The sequence below is a fragment of the Carcharodon carcharias genome, chromosome 13 (assembly GCF_017639515.1).
Source record: "Carcharodon carcharias isolate sCarCar2 chromosome 13, sCarCar2.pri, whole genome shotgun sequence".
Taxonomy (NCBI): domain Eukaryota; kingdom Metazoa; phylum Chordata; class Chondrichthyes; order Lamniformes; family Lamnidae; genus Carcharodon; species Carcharodon carcharias.
In genome coordinates, this window is record NC_054479.1 from 121,946,349 (window position 1) to 121,968,248 (window position 21,900).

The window sequence follows — 21,900 nt, forward strand, 5'->3', positions numbered from 1 at the left end:
AATCTACAGCCCTACTATCAGCAACTGATTGATAAGTATTGTCCAGGGAAACTGTGCTGGTAATCAGCGGAACAAAATTCAACCTCGCGTCAACACCTCAATCTCAGATCAACAGCACTTTCAGAATTGGAACAATTTTACTAACTGGTCAAAATTGGCAACTTTCCAAGAAACTCATAAAACACTGACCATGTGGAGCTGGACGTAACAGCCCCAGATTGCAAACATCCACAAGGACAGGATCCATTTGGTTAGTCTGACAGTGAGCTCCATGGATCAGATTCATGTTTCACTCTTGCCCAGCTCCCTATATTTCCTGATTTTTTTTTCCATCTCATTCTGTGTACCTGTGATCCAGCTTGTAAAGTCTTCTGCCACTGTTGTACTGGAGTAACCCACATCCAGTAACAACTGTCTTTCTAGACACCATCTTCCACTCACTATCAAATTTGACACAGGCTTTTGGAACAGGTCAAGATCTTGAAGTAAAAACATCATATTTCATGTTGGAAAATGTGAAATGTTTTGATCATTTCTTTAAAATATGGATTTTACTGGTTACTGTGGAGGAGTGAGGTAAACTGTGGGGAACATACCCCACTGTGCCTCACATAAATACTCTGGCTTTAAAACAGTCTAAATAAACAGGATAGAAAGCTGCTCCTGCTGACACTGCACCAATTGTTCAGACAGTGGGGGTACTGCTGAGTCTGGGACTGTTTCAGGAAAGTCTGTTTGGGGTCTGTCCTGTGTCCAGGGGAACACAAACCCAGAGAATGACTTCAAAGAGAAATAAGTAGCTGAGTGAAGGTTGCGGGGGGTGACTCTTTCAGTGTAATAATGAGGTGTCAGCGAGGGTAAGATGCAAAAACAGACGGGGACAAGCTTTAGAGTAGAATAATCAACAGTGGGTGGGATGGTGGGGAATAAGTAATTCAGGGCAGGGGGAAAACAGAGTTGGCTAAACAATAGGCACACCGAGAGAACGCCCTTCACCTCAATCCTATTGTTACTATGGGTACTGGACAGCACTACATCTGTTATAATCAGTAAATGATACAGCATTGAAACAAGTCATTTGCGGTTCTCCCTTTCAGGGCACAGAATTGCTTTTAATGTGTTTAGCAAAATTTTGATCGCTGCTCAAAGGTACCAGAGAAATAGGGTGCTGCGCCATTCCTTTATTCACCAGGAATACCAGAGGATGTTACCCATCTCAGTAAGCAATGCCTGATGGAGAAGTGAGGCAGTATATGTATAATGTACATGCAATATTGTGTCATCTCATAGATGAGGGGTCAAGGAGTGTGAGGAAATGAGAAGTTTATAATTGAAGTGTTGATGAAGAGATACTGTACATTTCTGTGATTCGTGCCTCAGACATTATATCATCCAGCCTCAGCTTCTCATTTTGACACACCTGAGGGTTCCAAACATCCAATAACTACTCCAGGACCTTACATTCAGACTCTGCATTTGAAGGAAATTACATATAAATTGTACAAAACCAGAGTCCAGAGAGTTAACACCACTGGAATATTTTAGAGCAGGGAATTTTTATTGCAGGAGAGAGTATTTTGACAATTCTTCTTTAACACGAGTATCACGGATAATTTACCAATTGAATTGGATCAGGAAAGCAGCAAGAGCCCAAAAAACTGCACACAAGGCAAGATACAATTTTACCGGGAATCAGCACCAAAATCTGTAACACGCAGAGCGAGATTGGATGCAGGGTGAAACATGGTTAGAATGAGCAGTGAGAAACTTGCAAGTTCAATCAAATTGAGCTGGAATCCGTCACTGGAACGCAATGGAATCAGATGGATTTCCTGGTTAATTACTGACATCTGGAGGCAGAACTGCAACACTACAACACCTTTCCAGACCTGACATCTGCAGTTTTGGGCCCAGACTACTGGATATTTAGATACAGAGTCTGCTGTCACACAGTTGGTGATATACCGATTCACACCTGATTCGATGGGGGCCAGGCAGAGAAGGACAACTGCATAACACTGGAATATATAACAGATTGATCCTAGTCAGTGGAAGGTTTGTAACCACAGGCAAGAGGAGATGGTGTTGAGAAGGGAGATACCCTCAGACCTACTCAATACACAAAAAGCAACCAGTACACCATCCCAAAGCATTGAACAAGTTCCTGACTCAAAAATGACTGAACCGTTACACACATTCTTTACCTGATCAGTGAAACTTGGGCACTCAGACCCCAAAACAAAAGATATACCTGCAGGACTGTGTTAAGCGAATTCTTCTGGTCATCAAGTTAAATCCTTCAATTAAATACAGAACTTAGTGTTAAGAGGTAATAAAGTTATACAAAGCACTTGGTTAAGCCCACAGTTCAAAATTGTGTGCAGTTTTGGATCTCCATTATAGAAAATATATTAAAGCCACAGAGTTCATCATTGTGATTCCAGAAATGGAAATGATAGTTTTAAGAGGATAAAGATACTGTGACTGTTCCCAATGGAGCACAGAAAGCTCAGAGGAGATGTAATAAAGTTTTTTAAAAAATAACCAGCCTGCTTCTACCTCCCACATTTAGATCCCAAGTATATGACATACTAGGTTCAGGTGGAATAATATTTGTCACTTGGCAGTTGTGACACACAGTCTGGCAACAGGACCCCTCTCATTCCCAAATGAAGAGCAGCAGAAATGTGAGGGAGAGAGTTAGATATAATAGAAAAATATAAATCAGTAAAAAAGACTCTGATGATTACTTTCTTCTGCGAACATTCTCTAGCGACTGTTCCTCAGTGGGCAGACGCACTTTGCCCTCTGACCGTCGAAATTCCTTTCTCCTACCATCAGCATCTGCCTCCTCGCTACCACTCACATCCTTTCCCTCCGGTCTCCTCCAACCCGGCTTTAATTGGCTCCCCTTTGCTTTGCGGTTTGTCAGGACTTTGAGCAGGGAGATGAGCAACACAGCAACATACAGGGCCCAGATCACCTGTTCCCCAGAGTAGGGTTCCACCTGTTCACGGGTCAGTTTCAGGATGAACGGCAAGCCATCCTTCACGGCCCGTTTCGGAGGCGCTTTGTCCTGTGAGAGAAACAATAGCTAGTGAATGTGTGTCAGGTGCAGCACAGGACAGGTACTGCATGGGTTAGATACAGAGTAAAGCTCTCCCTACTCTTGTATCTAAGATCCACAAACAGACTGCTCTGCTCGACCCATATTTCAGACAGTTCTTTCCCCACAAACTTATTTCTTCCTGTCTCAACTCTTTTTTTCTCCCATTGCTTCCCAGTCTTTCATTGCTTTCCACCATTTATTAGTTCCTATTGTCTCCCTTTCAACACGGAAGTCCAGTCCCTCCAGCTCCTCCATCTCCCCCAGCAATCTGCCAGGCATCCCGTGGGGATACCACTTCTTCCATGAACGAAGGCCCAATCAGTCCCCATTCACTACCACTCTGCTGCACCGAGTTGAACTTGTTCTTACATTGAACAACTTTGCCCTTCACTCAACTCCTTTCCTCCAAATAAGAGTTGCTATGGGAATCTAAATAGATCCAGGCTAGTCCTTTTCATGGGAAATATAGAACATTCTTTGTTCCAGTCCTACTCAGGCCCTTCCCTCACTCCCGTAATTTGATGACTGCATCACTGTCACTTTCAGCTCTCTCCCCGAAATGGAAAGCATCACATATTTTTGTTTCCAAATTCCATTATTCCTTCCTATCACCTTCACATGGTCTATCTCCAACTCTTCCTTTCCTCAATTTTCCTATTTCCACTTCTGGGGACAGGCTATTGATCAATATCCACTATAAACTTACTGATGAGACTTTTTCCCACTCCACTTTCAGTAAGGACTTAGTCTATTCTACCAGTTTCTCTGTCACCATCGCATCTGTTTTATGACCTTTCACATCAATGTTTCCAATACATCTTCCTGTTTCTACAAACAAGGACTCCGCTTCACCATGGTTGACAGGGGTCTTGACCCTGCTCGCCCCATTTCTTGCACTTCTGTTCTCTTCTATTCCCTTTCCTTCCAGAACCACGTTGAGACCCGGTGTCCAACAGTTCCAGTAGAGGGAGCTTTGCTTTGTATCTAATCTGTGCTGTATCTATCCTGGGACAGTGTAGAGGGAGCTTTATTCTGTTTCTAACCCTTGCTGTTCCTCCCTGGGGAGTGTTTGATTGGACAACATTGACAGGTCAGCTAGAGTGTGTTTTGCAGTCCTCACCTTGAAGCCGTATTCATGTAAGAGTGATTCCAAGTTGGGGTCTCCTAAAGTCACCGAGGGAAAGAATTCTCTCACATGTTCCCGAGTCCACCAATCATTGAGTGAGCTGTGGGTAGGAGGGGTGGAGAGGGAGAAAGGGGAGAGTCAGCATGTGGCAAGCAGAAGGAGAGCCGGGGAATGCGCGAGGGAAGAGGGAAAGGCTCATATTAGTGAGGAAATATATGGCATGGAAGCACACATTTGGTCCAATCAGTCTGTGCTCGTTTTTACCCTCCACGTGAGCAAAGAGTCCCAAACATGTTTACCTACACTGTTCCCACATCCCTTCATCTACCTATCCAATCCAGTTCTGAATGATAAGTTTCACTCCCCCTCCCGCAGCACTGCATTCTCTCTCTCCTTGACATCATGCTCTCTCTGTGGCATATTCTCTCTTTCCACACTCCAGCAACACATCTGTTCCCTCCATCTCAACTGCTGCATCGCAATCTCTCACTGAAGCACCACGCATGCTCTCCCCACACATACAGCACCGCGCACTCTCTCTATCCCTTCCCCTGATGCACCACTCATGTCCTCCCGACCTCCCTCCAACCCCTCCCCCGCCCCCACCTTGGGACTGTGCACACATTTTCGCTTTCTGCCCCCAACCTCAGGATCACACGAATGATCTGTTTCTCTCCCCACCCCACTTTCTTCCACAACCCCGCACACACCCTCTAACCTTGGAACCATGTACACTTGCTCTCTCTCTCTCCCCTCCTTGTGACCACGTGCCTTCATTCACTCTCTCCCAAGCTCACTCTCACATTCTCCCTCCCCCACTCCTAGTCTACGCTCTTTCTCTCTTCCCCTTGGCGGCTGTATACTGCATTAGCCCAGTCACTCACCTGTCGGTCCTATGCGTAGTAAACCAGTACTTGTAGAGCTGGGCTCGGATATAAGTGGGGGGTTTGGTGCTGAAGACATATTTGGTCTCATCCACTTGTACCAAGCGAATGACTGGAATTGGAAAAAAATGAGAAAATAAGAGGAGGTGACAGGCTGGATACTTTAACACTGTATGATAGCGGAGGAGCACAGTATAACAGCGAGAGTTACCACAACCAGCGAAATGCAACAGCAAGAGTTACCACAACCAGCAAAATGCAACAGCAAGAGTTACCACAACCAGCAAAATGCAACAGCAAGAGTTACCACAACCAGCAAAATGCAACAGCAAGAGTTACCACAACCAGCAAAATGCAACAGCAAGAGTTACCACAACCAGCAAAATGCAAATGCAAGAGTTACCAAAACCACAGTGCAGTGTAGTAGTGAGAGTTACTGCGAGTAGCACAATGAGGGATACCACAACCAGTGCAGTGTAACAGTGAGATACCGCAACCAGCGCAGTGCAACAGGCTGTAAGATTCTCTGCACTCACCATTTCTCTTTCCCTGGAGAAGCCGATGGATGAAGCTGGTGAACCAGGGACTGTGCCTATGGTCACCAAGGGCAGCAAACCACATCTGCCAATCAAGTCTGGGCTGGTGCGGGGCCACCAGAGGAGGAGCCAAGCTGAGGTTCCCTGGTTTGTACATGAATTCAATTTCCTGAGAAAAGGAAAAGACCTGGAATATGGGATCAAACACAAGAGAAGGAGCAGAGTGCAGGGCCCTAGGGCACAATACCACACTCTCAGTGCAATTATTGGGAGCGGGAGGGGAAGAGAGAGCAGATAGATCACCCCATTCACATGCTGAGGATTTGGGGGACTGCACCCACTCACAGGGTGAGAATTGGTGGGGCTGTACTCCACATAGGACAAGGATTGAGGAGGGTTGTAGCCCACTCATGGTGAGGATTGAAGGGGTCTGTACCCCACTCTCAGGGCAACAATAGAGGGAGGTTATATCCCACTCTCAGGGCAAGGAATGAGGGGGACAGCAACCCGCTCTAGGGAGAGGATGGTTGGGTGGGGTGCTGGGTCATAGAACCACTTTCTCATGACTCTCCTACTAAATTGAAATCTGTCCCATCACAATGATCCCACTCCCTCCTTCTCCACTGTGCATGAATCCTACCGTCCATCTCTGGCCATCATAGCTTCCTTCCAAAACAACCTCTGGGCGACCTCCAACCCCTGTCATTCGCCGGAACAGCCCATAGGAGTTGACTAGCTGGTAACGGTCAACCATATCATACAGCTGTCGGACCTCAGGCCTCAGGTTGGAGCTGGCCTCGTACTCAATGAAGGTGTATGGTACCTGGGTGAAGGCAGGAGGTTAGACCATCAGCGCTCTGAACTCATACCCATCAATTTCTAACACATCATACTAAGAAGAGGGGAGCTGGGGGTGGGGGAAGAGAAACACAACACAGTAAAATCAGGTGGGGGTGGTGCCTCTTGATCTGTGGCTCTATTGGTTATGAAATTAAGTGTATATTCAAATAATTTGTTTTTACAAATGATGAGTGTTTCTTCCTCTATCAGTCTTTCAGGCATTGAGTTCCAACTCCCTATCACGCTCTGGGTGAAAAACATTCTCAACTCCTCTCTAAACCTTCAGCCAATTACATGATTCAAATGGCTAGGAAGAAAGCCAAGGAGACATATATAGAGACAGAGTTGATAGTTGATAACTATGTTCCCTGGTTCTTGACCTCTCTGCTAAGAGAAGTAGGTGCTTTGTTTCCCACTCTACCTAGATCCCTCATAGTTTTATACAACTCAATTAAATCACCTGTCAGCCTCATCCGTTCCAAAGAAAACAATCAAAGTCTATTCAATCTTTCCTCTTAGCTAAGATGCTCCATTCCTGGCAACATCCTCATAAATCTTCTTTGTCCCCTACAGTGTGATCACATCTTTCCAATAACGTGGTGACCAGAACTGTATGCAGTATCCTAGCTGTGGCAGAGCTGCTGTATTGACTTTTAACTTCCCAGAAATTTGCAAATCACCAGTAAACTGAGAGATGTTGGGTGGTCTTGGTCCCATAAATCAATCCCTCGAGTATTCACCCACTTCTCTAAAATTTCTCTGTTACTCATTGGATCATCCATTCTATACTCATCATCCTCTATGAAGGGGCTGAGTCTAACCCTGTGCCTGAGCCAGTCACTACTTCTGGAATTTGTTCTAACCTTGAACATGTTATCTGGATTCATCCATTCCCTTCAGATTATAAATTGGATTAACCAATCCTCCCAATTTCACCCCTCATACCCAATGCAAACCTGCCACCCTCTCTCTGAACAACAAATCCTATCTAGTCACCCTTTCTCTGAGTAACCAATCATGGCCCTTCACCCAACTCCAGCTCTTCATCTTCTCAGTGTAAGTTAGGTCAATAACATGGCCCAGGACAGTAAGTGTGCTGAGGCCCAGGCATGTTTTGGGGAAGAGACCTGATCTATCTTCAATAACTCAGGGCTGTTGTTAAACTGTGCCAGCTGTCACTCAGTTGGTAGCACTCTTGCCTCTGAATCTCTGAAGTTTGTGAGTTCGAGTTGCATTCCAAAAACTTAAACTTGAAAATCTAGGCTGACAGTCCAGTGTGGTAAAGGGAATGCTGCACTGTAGGAGGTGCCACCTTACAGATGGGACTTTAAACCAAGGTCCTCTCCGCTCTCTCAGGTGGACATAAAAGATCCCATGGCACTATTTTGAAGAAGAGCCAGGGAGTTATCCCTAGTGTCCTGACCAATATTTATCCCTCATCAACATCACAAAAATAGATGATCTGGTCATTTATCTAACTGTTTGTGAGATCTTAGCTGCTGTGTTTCCTACATTACAACAGTTACTATATTTCAAAAGTACTTCATTGGCTGTTAAGCACTTTGGGATGAGGTGGTAAAAGGCACTATATAAATGCAATTCTTTTTTCTTTAACTGAGATCAAAGATTTCCAAGGGAGAATCCCAGCTCTACCCAGTAGCCTTCACTCACCAGACTAACGGCAAACATTGCAGTAGCTGCAACAGCAAATAAGGCCCATTGAGAGGTAGCCCAGAGCTTGGCAAAAATCCCTCTCACCATCAGGGAGCTGCAAGAGAGAAAAAGAGTCGGTGTTAATTCAGGGGCGAGGGAAAAGCACAACTGGGGGACTCACAAGGGGACTCTTTAAGCTGGTGGGGGCGGTGGGGGATTGTTTGACAATCAAGCAAAAGGGGGCTGGGGTTTAGGCAACATGATCCCACAAATCAAGTGCACAGCAAGTAAACTGAGAGTTGCGTGGGTGTAAGAGGAATCCCATAAACTGGAGGAGGGGGCTGCAGCAAGAAACTCCTATAAACTGGGTGTTCGGCAACATCATAAACCAGGAATGAGAACAAATAAACCCAGTGTGGGGGGTGGGCAGTTTGGGAAGGGCATGAACAATTGAACAATGTTCTTTCCAATTTCTATTTGTTGTGTGCACCCACACAGCTTAAAGAGGACACAAACTGAAGAGAAGCAGGGTGATCTGACCCGTATTTATCCCTCCAACAACATCACCAAAAAAACCAAAGATTATCTGGTCACTGCGGTTCATTGTTGCTGTGGGAGCTTGCTGTATGCAAAACGACTGACACATTTCCCACACCACAGGGAAACCCTCTCTGGGGACCAGTTAGTTCAGATGCCTAGATGGCTATTGTGGTTTAGTGCCAACAGTGCGAGTTCGATCACTGTTCCGTACGAGGCAGACTTGGGATCTGTCTCCTCACCATGCTCCTGAAAGTGGAAGGTAATGGAAAAATCACCGCTAACAAAAACTACCAAGAAAAATAGCTCAGGATGAAAGCATCAGCAGAAAATCAGCTGAGGACCTGCCTTCAGGCAGGGCACACATGAAGGATGGAAGAATCTGTATACTTCCTCAGAGACGCACCTGAGCAATGACTTGATTATCTCCCAGCTGAGGGACAGCACACCGATCCAGATGGTGAGTGGAGTCACGATCTTTAGCCACTTTGTAAACTCATGGAAAGTGAAGACTATGAACCAAGCAAAGGGTGTGGTTAGAGAGAGCCTGTGCTGTACATGCTCTGCAGTGTTTGAGGGAACAGTGTAGAGACAGCTTTACTCTGTATCTAACCTGTGCTATACCTGCTCTGGAGTGTGAGAGTAGACAGTGTAGAGAGAGCTTTACTCTGTATCTGACCTATGATGTACCTGCCCTGGGAATGTTTGATGTCAACACAGGATGCCTCAAACCGCAATGAGTTTTATTCATAAAATCATATAACACAGGAAGCCATTCGGCCCATCATGCCTTTGCCAACACTTTGGTAGAGCTATCCAATTAAACCCACTGCGCTGCTCTTCTCCTTCTCTGTTGAGTAGTACAACTGAATTTGCTTTCACCAACCTCTGAGGCATGCATTTCAGATCATAACTGGCTGTAATGAAAAAAATGTTCTTCATGTTGCTTCTGGTCCTTTTGTTAATTACCTTAAATCTGTGTGTGCTAGTTACCAAACCTTCTGCCATTGGAAACAGTTTCTACTTATTTACTGTGTCAAAACTTTTCATGATTTTGAATACCTCTAACAAATTTTCTTTTAACCTTCTTTTCTCCAAGGAGAAATATGATTTTATGAATAAAACAATCCCAGGTTCTCCAGTCTCTTCACATAACAGAAGTCCCTCATCCTGGGCACCATTTTCGTCTGTACTCTCTCCAAAGCTGTGACATCTTTCCTATAGCGTAAGCATGAGAAATAGGAGCAGGAATAGGCCATTCGGCCCCCTCTGCTCCACCTTTCAATAAGATCATAGCTGATCTGATTGTGGCCTTAATTCCACTTTCCTGCCTGTCCTCATAACCTTGTCTAACTCAGCCTTGAATATAGTCAATGACTAGCCTCCACTGCTCGCTGGGGAAGAGAATTCCAAACAGCAACAACCCTATGAGAAATTTCTCATCTCCGTCTTAAATGGGAGACTCTTTATTTTGAAACTGTGCCACCTAGTTTTAGATTCTTCATGAGGGGAAACATACTCTCGGCATCCACCTTTATCAAGCCCCCTCAGAATCTTATATGTTTCACTAAGATCATCTCTAATTCTTCTAAACTCAAATGAGTATAGGCCCAACCTTTCAACTGTCCTCAAAAGACAAACTGATGCCCAGCTGTTGCAGATATTAAAAATATAGATTTTTAAAGTCCTGGGCCCCTTGATCTTCTGTATGCAGAGTTTTTCAAATTTTACATGTAAAAATGGGAATAATTACACATCATGACTTCATAAGTTTTAGTTTTAAATTATATCCTAATGATGTCAGATCTCAAAATTGTCTTTCCACTTGCCCCTCTCCCCCACAGCATGCCCCTCCCCGCAAGGATCGTGTATGCTTAACAGCCTTCTCGACTTGTCCTGCCACCAAAGACTTGTGTATATACACCCCCAGTGTCTCTGTTCCTGATTCTCCTTTATTTCATATTGCCGCTCTTCTTTCTTCCTACCAAAATGTATCATTTCATACGTCTTTGCATTAAAATTAATCTGCTGTGAGTCTGCTCAGTTTACCGATCTATGTCCTCCTGAAGCATGTCACTATCCTCTTCAATGTTTACTAGATTTTCAAGTTTCCTACAATCAAATTTTGAAATGATGTCCTGTACAATGAAACCAAAGTCATTAATTATAATCTTTAACCTCTCCCAGTCTGGAATGCTTGGGATCTAGTCATTTCTAGATTTTGGAGTTGTCTGGATTATAGAATGACAATCAGAATGCCTAATCACAAGTGTGTGCACTGGAAGACACCATAGATATGAATATTTACCTGAAACATAAAAGAGTGATAAAACATTATAAAGCCGACTTTACTGATCCAAATACCATATTTCCCATGTTTCCACTCAAGGCACTGATCTGAAATGATGCCGATGATGCTTGGGTCTGCTCAAAAAATTTCCTGACAACTGGGATTTTCGAACAATAGACTTCTGAACTGAAGAGATTACAGTGTATACTAAAAAGACAATACTGACCTTGGGGACATACTGTATACTTCCCTCCAGTTCGAAAAACAAGTGATCGTTATTATTCTCTGACAATTTTTGTATCCACTGCCACTGCCCCTTTAATTCCACATATCAGAGGCTTTGATTTAGCTAACAAGCCTTTTATGTGGCAGTTTAAAAGTCCATGTGCACATCAGCTGAACTACCCTCATCAACCCTCTCCGTTGCCTTAAAGAACTCAATCAAGTTAATCAAACATGATCTTCCTTTAATAAATCTATGTTACCTTGCAGTTATGAGCCTATATTTTACCAGATGTCAATAAATTTTGTCCTGGATTGTTGTTTATGAAACCACCTGGCTACTGCCTCCTTCCTCACTGTGTCACTGACAGCACTGTTCTCTTTAGAGGAGACAGATGTAAAATACTCATTTAGTACCTCAACAATACCCCATACTTCCACAAGAGGATTTATTTTATCATCCCTATCATTCCTGCCTTTCCTTTGACAACCTTTTTACTAATTATGTGTATAATCGTACCATTCTCCAGCACTAGGACGAGGAGCATGCAAATATATTTTAAAAAGAAAGACAAATGTAACAACAATTTATAAATGCAAGGAATATTTAGTAACAAAACATGTGAATTATTGGAGAAATAAGAAATTTACAAATGGATATGGACAGGTTAGGTGAATGGGCCAAAATTTGGCAGATGGAGTTTAACGTGGATAAGTGTGAGGTTATCCATTTTGGTTGGAAGAATATAAAGGCGACTTATTATTTAAATGGAGAGAAACTTCAGAATGCTTCAGTGCAGAGGGATCTGGGTGTCCCATACATGAATCGCTGAAAGCTAGTATGCAGGTACAGCAGGTAATAAGGAAGGCAAATGGAATTTTGGCATTTATTGCTAAAGGAATAGAGTATAAAAATAGGAAAGTGTTGTTGCAACTGTACAAGGCATTGGTGAGACTGTGCACAGTTTTGGTCCCCTTACTTGAGGAAGGATGTAGCTGCACTGGAGGCGGTTCAGAGGAGGTTCACTAGATTGATTCCAGAGATGCAGGGTTTGTCTTATGAGCAGAGATTGAGCAGTTTAGGCCTATACTCGCTAGAGTTTAGAAGGATGAGAGGAGATCTAATTGAGTTATATAAGATGCTAAAGGGGACAGACAAAGTAGACATGGAGCGGACGTTTCCCCTTGTGGGGCATTCTAGAATGAGAGGCTAAGGGGTGGTAGATTTAAATCAGAGATGAGGAGAAATTACTTTTCTCAAAGGGTCGCGAATCTGTGGAATTCATTACCTCAGAGTGCAGTGGTTGCCGGGACGCTGAATAAATTTAAGGAGGAAATAGACAGATTTTTAATTAGTAATGGGTTCAAAGGTTATGGGGAGAGGGCGGGAAATTGGAGTTGAGGCCGAAATGAGATCAGCCATGATCATAATGAATGATGGGGCAAGCTCAAGAGGCTGAATTGCCTACTCCTGCTCCTAGTTCTTATGAGTGATATCTGAAGAGCTGAGCCTGCTGGTTGGTTATAAGGCAGGGTGAGTGTCCCAGGGAGAGGATCTGAAGCTGTTGTTGCTCGTACCTATTTTTGATTCTATCATCCTTTTCTCCCAGTCGACACTTAGTCCGAAGTAGTGAATTGTCCCGTAAACAAGTGTTAAATAAACTGCCAGCTCAATGAGACTAACGATCAGGACTTGCAGTGTCCGTGACCAACCTGGGCCTATAGGGAAAAGAAGAAACAATCAAACTGCAAATGTTAGAGTTCAATCACCTTTTCCCTGGACACATATCACAGGGATCCGGCCCCAGGCATGCGGACAGTCACATGGGCGCCTGGCCCCGGGCACCCCCGCAGTCTCACAGGGATCCAGCCCCAGCTATGGCAGCAGTCTCACAGGGACCCAGTCGCAGGCATGCCAGTTGTCTCACAGGGATCCAGCCCTAGGCATGCCAGCAGTCTCACAGGGACCCAGTTCCAGCCACGACAGCTGTCTCACAGGGATCCAGCCCCAGGTACGCCAGCTGTCTCACAGGGACCTAGTCCCAGGCACAACAGATGTCTCACAGGGACCTAGTCCCAGGCACAACAGATGTCTCACAGGGACCTAGTCCCAGGCACGCCAGCTGTATCACAGGGACCTAGTCCCAGGCACGCCAGCTGTCTCACAGGGACCTAGTCCCAGGCACGCCAGCTGTCTCACAGGGACCCAGTCCCAGGCACGCCAACTGTCTCACAGGGACCTAGTCCCAGGCACGCCAGCTGTCTCACAGGGACCTAGTCCCAGGCACGCCAGCTGTCTCACAGGGATCCAGTCCCAGGCACACCAACTGTCTCACAGGGACCCAGCCCCAGGTACGCCAGCTATCTCACAGGGACCCAGCCCCAGGTACGCCAGCTGTCTCACAGGGACCCAGCCCCAGGTACGCCAGCTGTCTCACAGGGACCCAGCCCCAGGTATGCCAGTTGTCTCACAGGGACCCAGTCCCAGGCACGCCAGCTGTCTCACAGGGACCCAGCCCTAGGCACGCCAGCTGTCTCACAGGGACCCAGCCCCAGGCACGACAGCTGTCTCACAGGGACCCGGTCCCAGGCACGCCAGCTGTCTCACAGGGACCCAGCCCTAGGCATGCCAGCTGTCTCACAGGGACCCAGCCCTAGGCACGCCAGCTGTCTCACAGGGACCCAGCCCCAGGCACGACAGCTGTCTCACAGGGACCCAGCCCCAGGTGCGCCAGCTGTCTCACAGGGACCCAGCCCCAGGTGCGCCAGCTGTCTCACAGGGACCCAGCCCCAGGTGCGACAGCTGTCTCACAGGGACCCAGCCCCAGGCGCGACAGCTGTCTCACAGGGACCCAGCCCCAGGTGCGCCAGCTGTCTCACAGGGACCCAGCCCCAGGTGCGCCAGCTGTCTCACAGGGACCCAGCCCCAGCCACGTCAGCTGTCTCACAGGGACCCAGCCCCAGGCACGCCAGCTGTCTCACAGGGACCCAGCCCCAGGTGCGCCAGCTGTCTCACAGGGACCCAGCCCCAGGTGCGCCAGCTGTCTCACAGGGACCCAGCCCCAGCCACGACAGCTGTCTCACAGGGACCCAGCCCCAGGCACGCCAGCTGTCTCACAGGGACCCAGCCCAGGCACAGCAGCTGTCTCACAGGGACCCAGCCCTAGGCACGCCAGCTGTCTCACAGGGACCCAGCCCAGGCACAGCAGCTGTCTCACAGGGACCCAGCCCTAGGCACGCCAGCTGTCTCACAGGGACCCAGTCCCAGGCACACCAGCTGTCTCACAGGGACCCAGCCCAAGGCACGCCAGCTGTCTCACAGGGACCCAGCCCAGGCACAGCAGCTGTCTCACAGGGACCCAGCCCTAGGTACGCCAGCTGTCTCACAGGGACCCAGTCCCAGGCATGCCAGCTGTCTCACAGGGACCCAGTCCCAGGCACCCCAGCTGTCTCACAGGGACCCAGTCCCAGGCACCCCAGCTGTCTCACAGGGACCCAGTCCCAGGCACCCCAGCTGTCTCACAGGGACCCAGTCCCAGGCACCCCAGCTGTCTCACAGGGACCCAGCCCTAGGCACACCAGCTGTCTCACAGGGACCCAGCCCAGGCACAGCAGCTGTCTCACAGAGACCCAGCCCTAGGCACGCCAGCTGTCTCACAGGGACCAAGTCCCAGGCACGCCAGCTGTCTCACAGGGACCCAGCCCAAGGCACGCCAGCTGTCTCACAGGGACCCAACCCTAGGCACGACAGCTGTCTCACAGGGACCCAGCCCCAGGCACGACAGCTGTCTCACAGGGACCCAGCCCCAGGTACGCCAGCTATCTCACAGGGACCCAGTCCCAGGCACGCCAGCTGCCTCACAGGGATCCGGCCCTGGGCATGCCACCAGTCACGGGGGCCCGGTTCCGGACATGCCACCCGCCATGGGGATCTAGCTCCAGACACGCTACCAGTCACAGGGCCCCGATCCCCGGACATGCCACCAGTCACGGGGACCTGACCTAAGGAACACGCCTCCAGTCACAGGTACTCGACCCTGGACACATCGCCTGTCACAATGTGCCACCTACAGGCCACCCCCTCACCTGCCTGATACTCACTCTCAGCGTGTTGCTTCTTGCCTCGCCTGTGCCAAAAGTGAGCATGCTGATCGTCCAGTAGTGAGAACCCCAGGACAATCGTGAGCAGATTGAAGAAATTATAGTTACCAGTGATAATAATTAATACCTGGAGCAGAATCTGGAGAGTTAAAAAAAAATTCCATCAGAGAAACAGAGACACATACAGAGAGGTCGAGAGCACGAGAGAGAGAAGCCGGGATCCTTCCCGCATGCATCAGGATCTAGTGGGCTGCAACAATGATCTGAGCCAGCAAACGTCACCTTCCTCAGGGTACGTACTTGCTTTCCCCCAAACCCCTATTCCTGCCCCAACACCCTCCCCCTCTGAACCTCCTTTTTAGTTGTGGGGGTCAGGGAATAGTGCACACCTTGGAGCAAAGGCTTTGGATGCCCTGCTTTACTTCCAGAACACCCCTCACCCTGCCTCCCCGAGGTGGGGTCCAGCCTTTAACAATCAGCCATGGGGGGGAATCTCAGGCATTGAAATGTACACTCTTTGTCTGTACCAGAGCCTGAGCATAACAGGGGCTGTGGATTTGAACCACTCTTTACAACTCTCTCCCCTAATTCATCCACTCCTTCCTCTGACGGTCTGATATCTCGGCGCATTTGTTATCTGCAGAACCTGGACTTACCTGAGTGTAGAATGCGAATAGCCTAAGGCGAGGGGTTGGAGCAAAGAACAACAGAGGAACCACAATCTCTAGCACAAACACGATAACCACGCTGAACTTTTGAAACCAAGATGGCAGCTGGTGTGCAAACCAAGCAGCAGCAGTGGGGATGCACTGAGTCTCATAGTGATAGGTCAGAGCTGTAAGGAGATCAGACACAAAAATTTAGTGAGTTCTGATGAAAGATCATCAGACCTGAAACATTTAACTCTCTTCCTCTCTCCACAGACACTAAGACATGCTGAATATTTCTAGTATTTTATGTGTTAGTTTCAGATTTCCAGCATCCACAGTATATTCCTTTTGTACAGTGTTTACACACAACACTGTCCCAGGTTCACCATCACCAATCCCCTGTAAGTGGGTAATACATACCATATAATCATGAGCTTATCGTTATTGCCCTATATATTGTGCCACAACAGTGAAGAAAATCCTATGTAATGTGAGTTGGCCACTAATCTCCCATGTGCATATCTCTGATCTTCTGGAAGATCAATTGCGAACACTTGTGAGAAAAGGTTGCATGGAAACCAAGAAGCTGGTTTATTTTACGCAAAATACAGGACTGAACAATATGTATGCTCAGTCTTCTATAAAACTCATCCAATCTCCACTGATCCTCACTACACTGAAAATAACAAACAACACAAACATTGTCTAACCCAGGATAAGCTGCACTTTTTTAAAGTCAATCTTCCTCTAGCCTAGTCAATGGGGGGTTGGTGCAACTGGTTGGGGGTTGAGTTGGTGTACATGTAACTGCAGTAACTGCTTCTCACCTGTGAGCCCCCACCATGTGGGGCATCGGCTGGTCAGTTTCACCACACCAGAGGCAAACATGAGCCTGAAGAACAGCCATCGCACCAACCAGAAGGTGATGGCGTCATGGTGCTGGGAAGGGGCTGCCCGCCATTTCTGCAGGTGTAACGGTGCAACCAGGATCGCCAGGAATCCAGACTCCAGTAGCAAACTGTCCCTGCAGAATCAGAGAGGTACTGGTTACTCACTCCTCACACTGCTCTTCCTGCACACTGATCACCCGTTTGCACACTGCCCCCTGCTTACTCCTCAAACACTCTTCACCCTTCACATGCTGTCCCCGCTCACCCCTCACACACTGATCATCCCTTTGCATGCTGTCCCCTGCTTACTCCTCAGTGTTAATCCATTTGCATGCTGCCCCCTGTTTACTCCCCTCACACATTGTTCACCCCTTCACACACTGTTCCCTGCATGCCCCTCATTGTTCACCCCTTTGCTTATTGTTCACTCCTCCCATACTGCCTGTCACCAATACCCCTTGCAAACATTCTGTGGTAGGGTAATGGGGGATGAAATGAACTCACCACTGGAAGTACAGGAAGACTTGTCCAACCTAGAGAAAATAAAACATGAATTGTTAACACTCGCCCAGAGATTGCACCCCATCCAGAGCTCAGCTCTGCCACCACCCCGCCACCCCCCCCAAATATCAGCTCTCGCTGCACACAGTTTAAACTCCTTCTCACTAGTTTATACCCCTCCCTCTAATTGAGCATTCAGTTCTTGCCGCTGTGGGTTTTGCTGACACCTCACTTCGGAATCCAGGCTGAAATCCCACAAATATGATTGGCCCCAAATCTGAATTACTTTACATACTCCACTCCCCCAACATGCCACAAACCAGATGTAGTGACCCCTGACCCAGGGGTTGAAATGATTCATGACCCCCACACTTGGAGCTGACAACATGTGGTTGTGTGGGAAGGGCACATACACTCAGATGGGAAAGACACAAACACACACCCACCTGGTACAGAGACAGGTAGAGGAACCAGAGGCATGCAAAGATGAAGCAGTCTCGGAGAGGCTTTACCACCAGTGCAATGATCGACAGGCCGATGCCCAGCAAGCAGATGAGCTCCATGCCCTGCTCAGTGTCAAGTCCAAGCCAGGGGCACAACCACAGTAATGTTGGAGAGTCAGTCAGCTGGTCCAGCAGTGGCTTTCCAGTGAAGGGCAGCATCCTGCGGACTGGCAGAATTCCTTCCTTTCCATAGAGCCCTATCAGAAAAGTGAAATGTCACAAGAGTACTAATAATAGAAACACAGAGTTTACAGCATAGGAGCCCATTCGACCCATCGTGTCTGTGCTCGTCAAAAGAGAATTATCCAGTCTAACACCACTTTCCAGCTCTTGGTCAGCAACACCATAGGCTATAGCACTTCAAATGCATTTCCAATTTTCATTTTTTAACTGCAAACAGGGCTTCTTCCTCTTTCATCCTTTCAGGCAATGAGTTACAGACCTTCACCACACTCTGGCTCAAAGAACTTTTCCAAGTCCTCTCTAAACCTCCTACTAATTTCAGTTCTTTTCTAAACCTCCTACCTGACGCAGTTCGCCTCCAAGTGCAGCAAGACCTGGACAATGTCCAGGCTTGGGGTGACAAGTGGCAAGTAACATTCATGCCACACAAGTGTCAGGCAATGACCATCTCCAACAACAGAGAATCTAATCATTGCCCCATGGCATTCAATAGCATTACCAATGCTGAATCCCCTATCATCAACATCCTGGGTGTTGCCATCGACCAGAAACTGAGCCGGACTAGCCATATAAATACTGTGGCTACAAGAGCAGATCAGAGGAATCCTGCAGCGAGTAGCTCACCTCCTGACTCCCCAAAGCCTGTCCACCATCTACAAGGCACAAGTCAGGATTGTGATAGAATACTCTCCACTTGCCTGATGAGTGCAGCTCCAACAACACTCAAGAAGCTTGACACCATCCAGGAAAAAAGCAGCCCGCTTGACTGGCATCACATCCACAAACATTCACTTCCTTCACCACTAAAACATAGTAGCAGCACTGTATACTATCTACAAGAAACACTGCAGGAACTCACCAAGCCTCCTTAGGCAGCACCTTCCAAACCCACTACCACTACCATCTAGAAGAACAAGGGCTGTAGACAGATCGGAACACCACCACCTGGAAGTTCTCCTCCAAGCCACTCATCATCCTGACTTGGAAATATATCGTTGTTCCTTCACTGTTGCTGGTCAAAATTCTGGAACTCCCTCTCGAATAACCCTGTGGATGTACTAACACCACATGGACTGCAACAGTTCAAGATAGTAGCTCACCACTGCCTTCTCAAGGGCTATTACGGATGGGCAATAAATGCCGGCCTAGCCAGTGATGACCACATCCCATGAATTAAAAAAAAATTTTTAAATCAATGCTCCCTGGTTATTGATTCTTATATTCTATTCCACACGAATTAAGTATCCCATTTGGCTTCTGAACCACCTTTTATACCAGTCCTGCTACCTTCAGAAATCTGTGGCCATGAGCTCCAAGGTCTCTGTTCCTCTACACTTCTCAGCATCCAACCATTTATTGTGTATTCCCTTGCCATGCTAGCCTTCCTCAAATGCGTTACCTCATAATTGATCAGACTGAATTGCACCTGCCACTTTTGTAAACACTGGACAAATCCATTGATATATTTCAGCAGTCTACAGCTTTCCTCCTCAGTCTTAACATCATGATCAGCCTTTGTACCATTTGCAAACATTTTAATCATATCCCCCCCCCCCCCCCCCCCCCCCCCCCCCCCCCAACATTTAAGTCTAAATTATTGATATGTAACACGAAAAACAAGAAACTTAGCACTGAGCCCTGTGGAACCCAGCTGGGAATGGCCTTCTAGTCACAAACACAACAACCCAGTATCCTGTGCTTTCTGCCCTGGGGCAATTTTAGATCCAACCTGCTAATTATCGCACGGGTTTTTACTTTTCTGGCCAATCTGCATATGGGAACTTGTCAAAAGCCTTGTCAAAACTCACCAGTTGAGCTACTCTCATTGACCCTCCTTGTTACTGCCTCAAAAATTCAGTCAGGTTAGCTGGACATATCCTTCCCTTAACACATCTTTGCCGAGTGTCCTTGATTAATCTGCACCTTTCTAAATGACTCATGTCCTTCAGAATTTTCCCACCAATTTGCTGACCAGACTTCATCAATTCCTTTCTCCGTTTTTAAACAATGATAAAACTGTAGCAGTCTTCCAGTCCATTGTCACCATGCTTGTGGCCAGAGAAGATTAGAAACGATAGTCAGAGTCACCGCTATTTCCTCAACTGCTTCTCTTAGCTGCCTGGGGCACATTTCATCTGGGTCTGGTGGTTTATCAACTTTCAAAGATGCTAAACCCCATAATATTTCTTCTCTCTCTTTTATACTCCTTCTCAACCACAACATTTGCATCACTTCCCTATTTTGTGATGGTCTTGAATAGGCCCTACTCTTTTAGCTATCCACTTTCTATGTTTACAAAATAGCTTTGGGGTTGCCTTGATTTTACTTGCCAACATTTTTCATGTTTTCTCTGTTTTTCAAATTTCCTTTCTAAGTTCACCCCTGCACTTTCTTATTCCCCTTGGCTTTGTGTGTTATTGAGCTTTTGGTACTAGACTTAAGCTTCTATTTTTGCATTATCCTACAGTGTATGCACTTTGACAGGGCAATCTAGATTTGGGTGTCCTATCCACATTTCTTTGCGGGAGCAAATTTGTTCTGAATCCTCTCTATCTCCTTGAATATCTCCCACTGCTCTAATACTGTCAACTAGCTGATGATGGGTAAGGTGCACAGCCCCAACTGACAACTTTCAACCAATCACAGTCTCCTACTCTCTGGCAGCTCTTGACTGATCAGAACAGAGTTCAACCGATTCCACAATTCTGAATCTCACCCTTCGCAGATGGTGAGAAGCATAACATTCCAATGCCGATCCACTGATGGCTGATTCAGACAAACTGCCCACTCAAGATGAAAGCTTTAAATCACAGGCACACCAGGGAGACAGGAATGAGATAAAAACAGAAAATACTAGAAAAACTCAGCAGGTCTGGCAGCATTTGAGGAGAGAAAAGCAGAGTTAATGTTTTGGGTCCAAATGACTCTTCTTCAGAGCGCGAGTCATATGCACTCGAAACGTTAACTCTGTTTCTCTCTTCTCAGATGCTGCCAGACCTGCTGAGTTTTTCCAGAATTTTCTATTTTTGTTTCCAGCACCTGCAGTATTTTGCTTTAATCTTATAAGATATATATACGGACTCGAAAGATCAACTGTATTCCTCTCCGCAGATGCTGTCAAACCTGCTGAGTTTTTAGAGTTAAAACGTAATTGGATTGGCTTCTCTGCAGAGAGAAGGGGCTGAGGATAAGGTGTGCTGTGTGTGGAGGAAGGGTTCATGGATACGGGGGGTGGGGGGGGGGGGAATGGGCAATGTGGATAATGTTCATAAAACAAGATGGTTTTAGTTGAGTCTAATGGGAGTTTCTTAAACATGTCACCTGTGTGCATTACACAATTGGAGTCTCGGACCACAATACCAGAGTGGCTCTGTTACACCACAAAGCCCCCAAACCAAACCAACTCTTGTTCGGCACCATTCATACTGTCAACTATTCTTTTCAACCTCCCATCCCACAGCCACACACTCTCCATTATTTCAAACTAAATGAATTCTTACACTTCACACTGCTCCCTACCACTACCGGACAGTCAGACCTCTCCCTTCATGCATGTGGCTCCCCTCCCCTCCCCTCCCCTCCTCTCCTCTCCCGCCTGTTGACTGCGCCCTTGCCGACCCGGACCTTTACGCTCACAAGCTGTCAGTTCGCTGCTGTTACCTGGAATTTGTATATAAAGTGAGACGAATGCACACAAGTAAATGGCTGCAATGCCCCAGAGGAATGCACCGCGCGGACCGCCGATCTCCCCCATCTTGAAGTTGCAGGCCTGGACTCAACCACACAATGGGGGGAGGAGGTGTCAATACGACCAATCCAAATCACTTCAATGATAATGACCCACAATTTGGTTAACTCTGAGCCATTAATCAACA

At 47.0% G+C, this 21,900-nt stretch overlaps 1 protein-coding gene across 1 annotated transcript; it reads right to left on the reverse strand.

Moving 5' to 3' along the window:
• Positions 1-1,539: 1,539 nt before the first annotated feature.
• On the reverse strand, positions 1,540-21,814 carry lmf2a (lipase maturation factor 2a). The gene is made up of 15 exons (XM_041203228.1): positions 21,686-21,814; positions 17,786-18,039; positions 17,343-17,371; positions 16,776-16,972; positions 15,955-16,133; positions 15,299-15,437; positions 12,776-12,916; positions 9,092-9,197; positions 8,167-8,263; positions 6,296-6,478; positions 5,656-5,824; positions 5,120-5,231; positions 4,230-4,335; positions 2,751-3,076; positions 1,540-2,297 (listed from the first exon to the last, which is right to left on the reverse strand). The coding sequence occupies exons 1-15, from the start codon at positions 21,777-21,779 to the stop codon at positions 2,291-2,293; spliced, it is 2,139 nt and encodes a 712-aa protein (XP_041059162.1). The 5' UTR covers positions 21,780-21,814; the 3' UTR covers positions 1,540-2,290.
• Positions 21,815-21,900: the final 86 nt, after the last annotated feature.

Coding starts and splice junctions, on each gene's coding strand:
- lmf2a (XM_041203228.1), bottom strand. CDS start 21,779: ATGGGGGAGATCGGCGGTCCGCGCGGTGCATTCCTCTGGGGCATTGCA. Junction 9,198..12,775: donor GATGATAGAATCAAAAATAG/GTACGAGCAACA, acceptor CTTGGTTCATAG/TCTTCACTTTCCATGAGTTT. Junction 5,825..6,295: donor ATGATGGCCAGAGATGGACG/GTAGGATTCATG, acceptor TCCTTTTCTCAG/GAAATTGAATTCATGTACAA.